The sequence below is a fragment of the Prunus avium genome, chromosome 3 (genome assembly GCF_965620075.1).
Source record: "Prunus avium chromosome 3, drPruAviu1.hap1.1, whole genome shotgun sequence".
Classification (NCBI taxonomy): Eukaryota; Viridiplantae; Streptophyta; class Magnoliopsida; order Rosales; family Rosaceae; genus Prunus; species Prunus avium.
In genome coordinates this window covers 33,266,461-33,279,877 of record NC_142286.1, presented here as the reverse complement: position 1 = coordinate 33,279,877, position 13,417 = coordinate 33,266,461, and the positions used below count along the sequence as shown (strand labels likewise).

The window sequence follows — 13,417 nt, the reverse complement described above, 5'->3', positions numbered from 1 at the left end:
TTCAGATTTTCCATTACACAAAAGGAAAGAAAAATGAAATAAAAATATATGGAAAATTGGAAAATCAAAATCTCGTGGGGAGAATTGCACAATTGAGAACGGCATAGTGGGGCCCACCATGAGATTTGGGCCAACGGGCATTGGCTGTCTGGTTGTCCCCGTGCCAACTGTACCCAATGATTCGGCAAACATGCGTAGTCGCTCACGAGAAAATACGCCCGCCGTTAATGTTAGCGACCCGTCGTTCGAGACATACGACACCGTTTCTTCGTGTTTTACTCACACCGACATACAGACAGACACCCCACCACACTATGAAATTTTATATGCCCATTTATTTTGGGGATCACATGCCAACTAAAACCATTCAAAAAATAATTGTTATTTATTTTAATTATCCCATAATTATAATTATTATGAATAATTATTCAAAATTATTACTAATTATGCTGTAAATTAAGGACAGCATCATTGAACAAGAGAAAACTAAACGTTACTCTATTCTTATAATAATTTTTCTAACATTGGGGTAGAGCACTAATCAACTCTTAACTAAATAATTAATTTTTTATATTTCATTCACAGCTAGACGGATATTTTTTATTTTCTAGATGTAGACCTCTATAAACTTTGGTAAATTAATTCTGAAGACTTTGAAAAAAATGGCATGTGAAAGTCATTGGTATTTGCGGTCAAATCAAGTTTAGTGTTTTGATTAATCACATAATCAAGAGAGGTGGGATTTGTCATCTACGTGGGGAAGGTGTGATGCCAATTTTTCTGATTCATCTAACCAATTAGTTGGCTAGTGTTTTGGCACATGATCCTCGTTTAATTAATTAACCACTGTTATATAAATTAAACTTAACAAAGGTTACAAGTGGATCCATCCATTAGCATAAGTCTATGTCATGCAGTTTTGTATGAATGATTTTGTTGTTGGATCCTAATCCCACATTAGTGTTGTGTTAAGTAGCTAATCAAGCATTATACACCCATTAAGTCTCTCTCCCTAAGCTGGTTACTAATACATAGGCCCGTAATAAAACTACGACCTTATAATGGGCTAACTACGTCAAACTCACTGTAAATATGTATTGTCTGGCGTTAATAGACTGCCCACATAACATGCTAAATATTTGGCCAAATTGAATTAAGTAACCTAGATCCATTTGCATATTTCAACTAAATTAAGCATCAAGCTCTCTTTGCCTTTGTTCTTAACAAAAGTTAACCCATGTCCATTCTAGTAGGCATACAAAGGCCAAGTCCAAAAATATGAATGTGGACAAGCATTCATAACAAGAGATGAGTGGAGAAGAGGTGGGAGGATGGTGGGTTGTTGTCAGGTGCAGAAAGCAGCTAGGATGGCCAAATCAAGCTGAGTTAATGATTCTATTTGTTCCTTTCAGTTGTGGGTATATCTTTGAAATCTCATGCACCTTCAATTTGAAAAGGGCATGTGTTTGTACCCTTCTGTGTTCATACTAGAAAAATCAATGCTCAGCTCTATATGAAACTTGAAAGTGGGGCATCTTGCATCAGGGTTCCTTGAATTCAACAACTCACGTTTGAGTGTGAATTTGAAGCACTTGTCACCAACCCAATATTGCAAACTATGCTGTCTTCAAGCTGTCAATTATGATTAGCATAATTGACTAAACTGTTTAATAATTTTCAAATAGCCTATCATATTTCTTTGGCTTTAGCAGCTAAAGAAATCAAAGAAATGAAGACTCCTTCAGACAAATGCAGTGAATCAAGAACAAAATCTAAGCTCACCTTTTATTACAGGCAGTAAACAAAAAATCCCCTCAACAGACTCTCTTTCTTTGCAATCCAATGTTATGAAAATTAACTAACAAACTTAGCATAACCAGGGAAGTAAGTAATGTTTGGATACTCATTAACTGGAAAAATCTTAAGCTAATCGTGGTGCAAGAACATAAGCCGAATGAAAAAGATATGCTGGCGCTCATTGAGAAATTGTCTGTTTATTTAGCCCATTCCTTTCGAATGTCGAAGGTGTAATTGATTTCCAAGTAGCACTTGTTATCATCGTCCAGAAACTGCAGAGACAGAGATGGAGATAGAACAGAATGAGATTCTATAGTGGTAACTGTATTACTTCATTCAGTTAATTATAGAAAGATTATGTAAATTAGGAAATCTTAAACACTGAAATCTTCGTAAGATTATGTATTTACTTCAACTGGGCTTACCTTTGATCTTGCAGAATATGATCCTCTGGCAAATATGCCAGAAGGCGTGGTCTCTTCTGGCATCAAATGTGTGTAAGGCTCTGGCTGAGGACTGAAAGTTCCAATCATCTCTTTTGTGCTGTCAACTGAAATTAAAATCCTTGTGAACGGAACAATTCGAGTGCATCATGATTCATTTTTCAAGGACAATTAGGATGGAAATAGCTTACTTACCCTTGACACCAGTTTTCCACACAGTGTTGGTGTACTTGAGGCCGGATACGATGTTATTGGTAACTTGGAAGGAGAATTTCAGGTTGTGTGGACTGCCTTCTTTCAGCGTAAACCATAAGCCCTTGGGTTTCCCATCTTCCGGAATATCAAGAACAATGTCAGGTCTATCAGGAGAGAGGATTGACAGTTGAATGAACTTCACTTCAGGTTCAAGAGTTTCTGTTGTAAAAGAAGGGAAAGAATTACTATGTGCAAGAAATAAAAAGAAACCATTTAAAACAAAAAAGGAAAGAGATGGATAAGCATAGTTTTAAGAAATTTATAGTCTGCATGGAGTGTAAAACATTAGAAACAGAGAGTTGGAATGCAGAAAGCCAAATTCTTATTTCTAAACATACACCCTTACCATCGAACTAGTAAAGAATGCAGCTTTTGTAGGATTCTCTGATCAAAATAACCTCATTAAAATGGCCAACTATACCCGTGAGGTTGGTTGCGAAATGAGAGGGAAGAAAAAAAAAAAAGATAAAAAGAAAACTGATAATCGACAACTTCATCTCTAAATTGCACAAGTCTACAAGATTGGAGGCAACGAGTTCTGAAAATGTTGTAGTAAAATGACAGATAGGTGAAGAATCACTAGTTGTCAAAGTTGAACAAGTATGGTTGTTTTAGTATGAAGTCATAAATATAGGTCTTATGCTGCAAGCAAGCCCTCTGCAGAAGAAAAAGTGGAAGAGATCATCTCTTAAGTGTTCACAGACAGCAATACGAATGACAGGTTTTTGAGAAAGTTGGATTCATGTTATGATCATGGTTCACGATAACAGTTTTCATTAAAAGGGAAATGATACAAATTTATGGACCCTACATCAAAGAGATTCATAGAACTAAGAGATAAGCACATATAGGCATATAGCCCAAAAGAGCAACGTCTCCAAGCTGGTCCTTAGCCATTTTATACATATATAAGTGGTGGAATTGTAAATCAAAATAAATAAATAAAACATGTGCCAATTCTCACGTGAAAACAGACATAACAAGGAAATTGTACTCAACTAATGATAAATATTAGGATGCAAAGATTCTTAAGATAAGGGTCAAAGGAATCATTATTAAGAAAGAAAAGGACAGGGCATCAAATAAAAGTGCAAGGGAATGGGGTTAGAGGGAAGTTACACACTTTAATTATTTTCAATTATTTAACCACTTTGATCATTGGCAATCATCAACAGTGAAAGATTTAAGTCAAAGAGAGCTGCTGACATAAATAAAGATTCTGAAATGCAATTCCAGTAAAATTGCAAAGCTGAGATGATGAAATGAAATCTGATACCTCCAACACTCTCAAAATCCACAGCCCCAAGAAGCTGTTCCTTCCACCTCCTCAAACTCTCATCATCCTGATGCAACAAAAGTCAACCACCAGAGTGGAAACAACAAAAAAGTCAACAGCCAAAAAGAAATTAAATAAGAGAAAAAGATACAATCTTTTACACCCTGAGTTTGAGCAGAAACACACCTTATCCTTCTCAATCTGTTCTTTAAGAGTGCATTGAGGACCCAACTGAATCTTGTTGCTTCCCTCTTCATCTTCCTCCTCTTCAGCTGCAGAGACAGAAGCCTCACTCATCTGTCTGCCAATTCCCTCTACTGCCTCGTTATCAGTATCATCTTGATTTTCTTTCTCTGTTTCTTGATCACTCTTGTTTCCTCCCCCCATGTCCTTGGAACTTGAGATAGCTCCAGCAGCCAAAAGAACATCAACTCATCCACAGTTACAAGGAAACCCAACTAGCTACGACCAATTGCACAAGAACTGGACAAACCCATTGTAGCCAAAACAGAACGAAAGCCTCTTCCTTTATGAATTTGGAGAGAAAATAAAAGAAACCCAGTGAAAGAATTGACACAAAATGATAGAAAGTGAAAGAATTTGTGGAATGAAACAAACCCAAGAAAGGCAATAATCGTCTGTGTTTCAGATAACACAAGAAAATAAGAGGCAGAAACAAACAAGGCCCTGAAAGCAAAAAAGAGCAGAGAGAAAAAGGCAAAAGGGAAAAACTGGAATTTTTTGTCTCCTAGCTTTTTGTGGTGGGTTGTTGTTGAATGTTGAATTTCTCAAAAGGAAGAGAGGGATGAGGTGGATTTGAGAATGATTTGTCAAACTGAGTGAGAAAAGGTCCTGTGGTGATCCGAAATATTAGTGGGAGAGAGATGGTTAAGAAAGACTAAGAGAGAGAGACGTCTGAGAGAGAACGTGTAGGTCACTAAGGCGCTCACACATTCACGCATTACACGATTCAAGGAGGGGGGAAGAAGGGGACTTTGAGGCTTTTATGAGTCATCGAGAGACTGTCAGAAGTTTAGAGAGATTTTTGGGGAATGTTAATAACTGAATGGCCTATGTATATTCCTGCACATTATCCCCTTCCTTGCATTGCATGAGAGGTTAGAATGATTGTGGTCCCACATACCACTCAAAGATATGTAGGCCCCACCCATGAATCTGTCTCCTCTTTTAATTTTCTCTTTTAGGTCAAAAAAAGGTTGTTAATCCGTGTGTTAATAAAATAATATTGCTAAAAGGGTTCTTTCTAAGAGAAATATTAGTAAAGGTTTGCAAGGTGTTGGGTAGAGTTGAACATAACTTATTTGTACACAAATAAGTTATGTATGAAGAGGGATTAACTTGATTTCATGTAATTGCTTAGGGATTAACTTTATTTGTACTAAGAAGGTTCTTTTAACTTCTATTTCCAATTTATGTGATGGAAATCTCACATTGGATTTTGTAAAGGTGTCACTTCTTTGATGCAATGATATAGAGAGCATCTTGATTGCCACTTGTGTTGGAAAGCAAAAGTTAGGATAACAAGTTAAGGTATTGAGCAATCTAGATAAGGATGAGGGATACGGGAGCTCGTTTGATTCAAGATTTAGAAGTTCAAGAATGAGTACAAAATGCTACCTCCATATTTGGCAAGCACATTCTTGACAATGTAACCACTTGGCTACAGTGGTAGATCCATGAATTTTTTAAGGGGAGGGGCAATATTTAAAAGGCTAAAAGCTCAACAACAACAAAATTAGACAACCAAATACCCTTAGGGTCCGTTTGATAATCATTTCAGTTTTAGTTTTTAGTTTTCATTTTTATGCTAGAGTATAGAGGAAATGAGAATGAGGATGAGATTGAGAGAGAGAGACTGAGAGGGGAAGATGGGAGTAACAAAAGTGAAAACAATTTCAAATAAATTTCTGTTTTAGTTTTGGTTTTTGAACTTACTTTGGAAGCTTTATCAATACAATATTCAGTTTTTATAAAGACTTCAAAATTACATTATATGCGGTGATGATCTTTTATTGCAACATCTTAGGTTTCCTTGTTTTTTTTTTTGTGCCTCCTCCAAGCCAGCAAAAGAAGAGGTTTGTTGAGGCTTTTTGTCGAACTGTTGGAGAGCACTAGCAGATTGAGCAGAGGGACAAATTTTCGACACCTCCAAAGCTTTCTTCGACGAGAGGAGGTGCACCTCCTTATGCCTCTGTAAGTCTACAACTACTTGAGTTTGCTTTTCCTATGGATGGGGAAAACATTTTTTACACAGTTAGTACCAAATAAACTCCATTATAAATTAACAATACTATTTTTGTTCATAAAAATTCTTAATATTTCAATTTCTTGTAAAGGTATTATTGCAAAGCCAAAAATATTTTGAAATGGAAATAAAGTTAATTTCCTGGTTACTATTTCCCAACATTTCCAAACATGAGAGTGAGAGAGTTTGTCATCCTCATCTACGGGAATGAACATAAGAATTGCATTCAAGCAACTAATTCCGCCCAAAAGGACCTTCCTAGCATTTTCCAGAAGAATTTGACCCCAAAAAAAAAAAAAAAAGGCATTTTCCAGAAGAAACAAAAACAAAGAAGAAAATAAAGGCGCTCTTCAAGGGGTCCACTGGGCCAAGACTTCTTGGAAAGTTGGAAGCAGACCCACCTGACTTCCTCCAAGTAATTGTGGCTGACATAGAGCTCCTGCTTGTAGTAAACCCAATCTTTCTGTTTATGGGCCTCGTAGTCTCTTTCCTGGAGCTATAGCCCCCAAAGTGAGGCCCTTGCTCTACCCTGAAAAATGCACAACGGTATTTGAATCTTTTCTTTCCTCTTCTTCTTCTTTTTTATTTTGGTGACAAAAAAAGGAATTTAGCAAAGTTTTGTAATAACCATAATGATCAAAATTGAGCAATCTGACTTCATACTTCTTAGTTGGCACACACACTGACCTATAAATAGAACAAATTTTTGTAACTTTTGTTTTTATGTGATATATGAAAAAAGTTATATATATACAGTTATTCTCTTATCCGGATGTCCGCACGTTATTATCGTGCGGATTCTATTGTAAACAGGCAGGAAAACAGAGAGGGGTAGTACAAAATACACTACGTCCGCACGATAATAACATCCGGATGTCCGCATAAGAGAATTTCTGTATATATATATATATATATTGGTGAAATAAGGGGGAAACCGGAAAAACAATAATTAAACACCACGTATGAGTTGAGGCCTAGCAAGACCAAGCAAGTCATCCACCAACAGAGAGCTAACCCAGATAGGAGTCTCATAAAAGAAGCAAATTTCCAGGTCCAGATTATAACTCCAATTTGCCAAACAATCCGCAACACAATTCTTTTCCCTTTCTCAATAGCAAGCTTTAGACCAAAATATAGACCCCAAACCTCAGCCTCCAGGATATGACCTTGGCCCAAATTCACTGCAAAACCGGCAATCCAGTCACCCGAGGAGTCCCCAATAACACCTCCTGCTCCAATAATATTAGTGGCAACCCTTCTAGAACCATCCACATTCAGCTTAAGTTAGCCAATTGTAGAAGGTTCCCAAAGCCAAAAAAACATGTATTATGTCAGGTTTCTAGCAAAAGCCAGTAGCGGCTTTAACCCACTCAACAACCACAGTAAAAATGGTTTTCCCGGGATTAAAAGGCATATCCACTTCAACATTAAAAATCTTCTTGTTACGCCAATTCCAGATATGCCAACATGTAATGGCAAAAATAACATTCCATCCAATACCATCAAGATCTTTAACCTTAGAGAGCAGATTGCCTAAGAGCCAAGGTTTTAGCTCAAAGAGGAAGAAATGAGGAGAAGCGTGTAAATTTAAAAGAGAATTCCATATCATCATAGTCCTGGACAGTCCCTAAGAATATGAATAACAGATTCAATTTTATATTTTAAGTATGTCCTTATTGTAAAAAAAAGTTATATGTGATCCGAAGTCATTTGGTCATATAAACAGTGAAAAAGAACACAGTTCATTAAACAAAATTAAAACGAAATTGTGGATAATCAAATAACTAAATAATTTTTCTTTTTTTTGGGTATGAATAATCCTTAAAAGAGAACCTAGAATCTGAATGATTTCAATCAATAGTGTATTGTGTAGAAATAAGATGATCTTAATTATATAAAGTCTTACTATATAAAACATTATAAATAAAAAATAGACTATGCATCAATCCAAAAGTGATGGTAATATTCCTCATCTCCTTTACAGTAAAAATTCGGGGTAGCTCCATCTCCATGGTAACTCCATGAACATATCCTAGTTGAGAATGAACCAAACAAACCTAACTTTCTTGTGGGATTAATTATCTTGACTTGTTGGTTTTCCTGTTCCTTTTCTACGATCATATTTCGCTGACATGAGAATTGGCTTAAATTCTTGACACCAGTGCACAAGACCAACTCTATTTTTTATTTCTTTTGATGATGAGAACATAATATATATATATATATATATATATATATATATATATATATATATATATAAATACCAAGTGACAGAAACATGTAGAACAACCCCATTTTTCTCCTTTTACCTTGAACTCTTCGGGCCTGTGTACCCCATGAGTCTATGTTCGTGTAATTTCTTTTTCCTTCATTAAAAAAACACCCCATTTTTCTCTAGATTTGTCCACAAGTTGCAGAGGCTGGTGGATCCAAAGCAATTTGGATTGCAGTGCAGTGCAAAGAATAAAATTGCCTACTTCAAAATCACTGCTGTTATTTATAAATGAACAAAAGTAAGCATTCAGATCCAAATCGAAAGCTTTTCATGACCCTCAACCTGTCACATATTCATTATTCATGATTTATCACATGGACCCCCCAATTGGGTTTGAACCCTAAAGTATTACCAAATCATGTCCAATGCTGACAGAGAGCTACATCCCACCACGTGGTCGGCAAAGTTTTTGCCACGTGTTGTGACCTCATTGGCACAAGGATACAGTAGAGGTACGTGGAATTTTCTGCGGGCTCCACTTTGGTGGGCCACCCCACCGCCCAAACTGAAAAACCTACCTAAAGGTTAAAAAGTCATCCGTCCATATATGACAGCTTGGAAGAGTTGGAGAAGGGAGGAGGGAGGAGGGAGGAGGGTACCCTTTTTTCTGTAGGGCTCTTTGCCCCTAACAAGGATCTTAAACTCATGAAAGTCTGAATGAAACGGCACGTAGAACTTTGTTAAACGGTAGGATTTTCAATCATGGTTGCAAATGTTTACAAAGCAAATCCCAAAGCCATGATCGCCTGCCAGCGTACGGAGTTTAAATTGCATGGATCACGGGGTAGATTTGTTCTTGGATTTTTAACTCGAAAGAATATTTTTAGTGTCCAACTTGGTTTTTGAGTCAAATGACAATAAGAATGTCATGAATATTAGTGAAAAACATGGATGAATAGAAATCACATTTATAACCTCCATATACAATGAATGAAAACTTCACTTGTACACGTGAATGTTAACGTTAGTTATTCACGTGTGTGTAAAACTCTCGATGTATCTTATTAGGGATCTTAGCATGTTAAGATTAGGATAATTAATACTAAATTGAATGTTAGTTCGTTAAATAGTGGAGGCACCTAAATGTTGCAAGATAAATTGAGCTGATTACGTATAGGAGCATCATGTATGACTGTGTTCCAATTCAGCCAAGGAGGCTAGGGAAAGTTGGGTCACAATTGGTCTTGAGAGTTCAAAATTTGTCGCCTAATAATTGGGGTCCACTAGCTAGCTTCGGGTCACGCTTGGTAAAGAGGAGGCACAAGGTGATGGAACATACCAGGATGTGATCCACGTCAGAATTTTACTCATTTCTGAGAAGCAAATTGTGGCCATTGGTTGTTAGGGTCCATAATCTAACGCCGGCCTAACGTTTACCTTTTAGTGACTTGGACGTTGATGTTAAGCAATAAGCACGATTCTTCACAATTTGTCTGCTTGTTAAATTTTACGTTTTGGGAGGGAGGGAGGCATTCAATCGGGAGCTAGGTTCCCTCTAATTGCTATGTGGGAAGAGAGGGTAGGTTGCTTTGGTAATTCGATGATTGATCTCTGATGTATATAGTTATGCTTGTTTAATCTTTTATTTCTCTCGATATTGTCATGTTATAAAAAGAAAGTTGAGGTTGCTTTGGTAGTTCGATGATTGATTCTTAGTGTATACTTATGCTGTATCTTCGACACTGTCATTTTTAAATTTTAGAGAAGAGACTTAAGACTAATGAAAAAAAGAAGTAAATATGCCTAACAATAACTACAATGTCTTGGCATGCAATGGAAGGGTGTATATAGTCAATAATTGAAGGGAAAAAAGGGTTCATTTTCTTGCAAGAATTTAATTGAAATAGGAAGCAAAATGCCAAATAATATTTACCCTACCCCTATACTCTGAAGTAGATCGAATAGTAACATCTATCCATGGTAGAAATTGATATAGGAACAGAAAAAGGGCAATGATGAGAGGCAAAACCAGTTGTAATTAAGTAATTAGTAGTTACTTAATTAGGATTTGAAGATGCATATGAGTGGACAGAATGGTAATGTAACCCTGCAAGCCGGACTGCACAAAGCACAGGAGCACACACAACCAAAAGAAGAATGATGGCTTGCATGGAAAAATAATATGGCCTCCTCCATTATTTGATACCCCTCCAATCCAAAGATTACAAATTTTCAACTAGCCATTAATTAATTTAGACATTTTGTTTAAACCCAAGATCGATCCAAAAACTTTTTGTGTAACATTATTACCAATCCCTTGAATGTAGAGAGAGAGAGAGAGGGAGAGAGATGAGGTGTCAAATCCCAAGATTCCCCAAGTTCCACCACCCCATGGGTCCCTCTCTCTCATGCATCGACCTAAGGCAGTGAGAGAAGGCCTCTAGGCCTCTATATAAACCAATCCCAATTGATCATTTTTTTTCATTGCAACCATTGACTTCTGTTCTTTTCATTTCTTACTCTTAAGTTTGCCTACCTTTGATCAGTCTTCTTGTTTTTTTACTTCAATTTCTTCCATTCACTTCTTCAATTCCCATGGCCACTGCTCAGGTATTAATTCACCTTTCAATTTTAGAGTTTACATAGATTTGTGCTTATGATCAATTCAAGCTCTCTTGCAAATGTAATAACTAATTGAGATTTGACCCTTTAATTAAGTGTTAATCAAAGTTAAAGAGTACTGTAAATATATTATAATCTTGCAGGTTGTATCAGCAAAGACAGCCCTCCCTGTAGAGGACACAACTCATGAGGAACCAATTAAGGTTCAAGAAGTAGTGACAGAAGTAGCACCAGCTGAGGCAGAGGCTGTTGCAGAGGAGCCAAAGGAGGCAGAGACTGTTGTGGCTTCTGGTGAAGTTCCTGAGGCTGAGGTTGCAGCTGATGAAACCACCCCAGTTGAGGTTGAGACAAAGGAGGTGAAGGTGGTGGAGGGGGCCAAGGAAGATGTTGTGGCCAAAGAAGAAGCGGAAGAACCAACAGTAGAGAAGAGTGCTGAGCCAGAACTTGTGGAGGAGACTAAGGAGAAATTGAATATTGATGACTCTGTTGAGGCTCCTTCTGCAGAACCAATTGCTCCGGAGCCGGTATCGGAACCAGCGGCTGAAGATCCTAAAGAAGAGGTAGTGGTTAAGGAAGAAGAGAAGCCTAAAGCTGTTGAGGAAGAGAAGCCAGCTGCTGATGCTGCCGAGGAGAAAGTTGTCAAGGAAGAGCCAGTGGAGTAGGCTGAGTAAAAAGCTTATATATGACAGTTCAATGTGTCCCAGTGAATTTAAGTTGTATTAATTAGTGGGTATGTGGGGGTTGCTTGCATGTGAAGTGATCGATGTCTTTATAATTTAGTGGTCTAAGAACTTAAATAAGGAGTGATAAGGGAAAACAAGGTGTATGGAACGAGAAATTATTGATTGGTACGGATACACCATGTCAGCGATGTAGTTTCCACTCAAATGTACCCATGCTAGCTTGCCATATATATGGTAGACATGCATGTTAGATCTTAGATTTTCATATATGCATTGGGGTTTGGTTGAGTTTCCAAGTTAAAAGCTAATTAGAACCTGAAGAATTCTATTGTGGTGCATGTATGTATGTTTGATAGAAGATCATCATGGGGATCAATGTGTTGCATTTGAGTAATAAGATCTTTACTTGGTTGATGATAATTGTGTCACGTCCAATTTCTACTCGAACAATTTTTTTGTATATTCTTTCTAATATTTTTCCTTATCTCCTTTTCCTTTCCAGCAAATTTAAAGGTGTATGATCATGTGGTAGCACATCACGCTGAGAAGTGATTAAACTTTTTGAATTAATTTTTTATTTTTTGTGAATTCTGGTACATGGAGAATGAGATAGTGTACATGTAAACATTAGTTATTAAAAAAATATAACTTCTGACAGCCCATGAAGTACACTACCTAAAAAAAAAAAAAAATCCATATCCATCATTCATCTGAGTCTTAAATCAATCTTATTTTGTATCGAGGAAAAAAAACTAGTCTCATTGCGCATACAAGTTCATCTCTCAAAGAACTTAAAATAATGATTTTAGCACTTATCTTTTAACTATATGCACTCTAAATTGAATATTGGATGCCCTCCACCCTCCTACTACCTTGTTATGGGGCTACCAGGACTACATCAAAAAATGTTGGGGCTGCTCTATTTATCATGTTTATCGTGAATGTAATATGGTGGCTGATAGACTTGCTAACTTGGGCTCTTGCCTTGATTTGGGTCTCTGTACCTTTCAAGTGCCTCCCGATAGTATTCGGTCCTCTGTTGTTGATGACCTGCGCGGTCTTTGTAGGCCTCGGGAAGTAGTTTAGTGTTTTCTTTTGGGCATGGCCTCCTCTTTTCAACAAAAAAAATAATATTGGCCAAAAGTCACTTTTGGTCCCTGTAGTTTGGCACTTCAACCACTTTTGACATTGTAGTTTCAATTTCGTCAATTTTGCCATTGTAATTTCGTATTTGTAGCAATTCAAGGACATGTTAGTATTCTTGTCAATTTCTTTAACGATACAATGGGCAATTTCGTCAACCCAAAACTCTTGAGTGTAAAAGCTTGTTTGAAATTCTCTCCATTTCATATTAGGGCTCGAAATTCAACCACTAATCCCAATTTTTGAAGAACCCTAAACCCAAATGACCAATTTCAAGCCCTAATATTGAAATTAGGGGAGTTTCAGACGAGCTTTTATACTCAAGGATTTTGAGTTGATGAAATTGCCTCTTGTATCGTCAAAGAAATTGACAGGAATACTAACTTGTCCTTCAATTGCTACAAATATAAAATTACAGGGTCAAAATTGACGGAATTGAAATTACATGGCCAAAAGTGGTTGAAGTGCCAAACTACAGGGACCAAAAGTGACTTTTTTATAATATTTTCGTACTCGCATAAGGACTGCACAGATGTTAAAAAACAAGTGTTAAAATTACTGGCCTATAATTATGCCCAAATACAAAAAGACTAATGTGACATGTAGTTCAAATGTGAAAGTGATCATGCAAAGCACATGGAAATGGAGTAGTCAGTGTAAATAAAAAAAAATACGACACATTTTATCAACCGTTCTATACACACATCAAGTTCAACA

At 36.9% G+C, this 13,417-nt stretch overlaps 2 protein-coding genes across 2 annotated transcripts; one reads left to right on the top strand and one right to left on the bottom strand.

Annotated features, from left to right (window-relative positions):
- Positions 1-1,755: 1,755 nt before the first annotated feature.
- Positions 1,756-4,801, bottom strand: SCN1 (Immunoglobulin E-set superfamily protein). Its single transcript, XM_021974300.2, has 5 exons — positions 3,958-4,801; positions 3,772-3,838; positions 2,436-2,654; positions 2,223-2,347; positions 1,756-2,069 (listed from the first exon to the last, which is right to left on the bottom strand). Exons 1-5 carry the CDS (start codon positions 4,156-4,158, stop codon positions 1,995-1,997), a joined length of 687 nt encoding a protein of 228 aa, XP_021829992.1. The 5' UTR covers positions 4,159-4,801; the 3' UTR covers positions 1,756-1,994.
- A 5,904-nt stretch (positions 4,802-10,705) lies between these two features.
- On the top strand, positions 10,706-11,977 carry LOC110770215 (uncharacterized). The gene is made up of 2 exons (XM_021974301.2): positions 10,706-10,862; positions 11,018-11,977. The coding sequence occupies exons 1-2, from the start codon at positions 10,848-10,850 to the stop codon at positions 11,534-11,536; spliced, it is 534 nt and encodes a 177-aa protein (XP_021829993.2). The 5' UTR covers positions 10,706-10,847; the 3' UTR covers positions 11,537-11,977.
- The last annotated feature ends 1,440 nt before the right edge of the window (positions 11,978-13,417 follow it).

Bases quoted from the DNA above. Each gene is read 5' to 3' on its own strand.
- SCN1 (XM_021974300.2), bottom strand. From the start codon at position 4,158: ATGGGGGGAGGAAACAAGAGTGATCAAGAAACAGAGAAAGAAAATCAA. The intron at 3,839-3,957 runs GTGTGTTTCTGC...TTGTTGCATCAG, and splicing joins AACAGATTGAGAAGGATAAG to GATGATGAGAGTTTGAGGAG. The intron at 2,348-2,435 runs GTAAGTAAGCTA...TTTTAATTTCAG, and splicing joins GTGGAAAACTGGTGTCAAGG to TTGACAGCACAAAAGAGATG.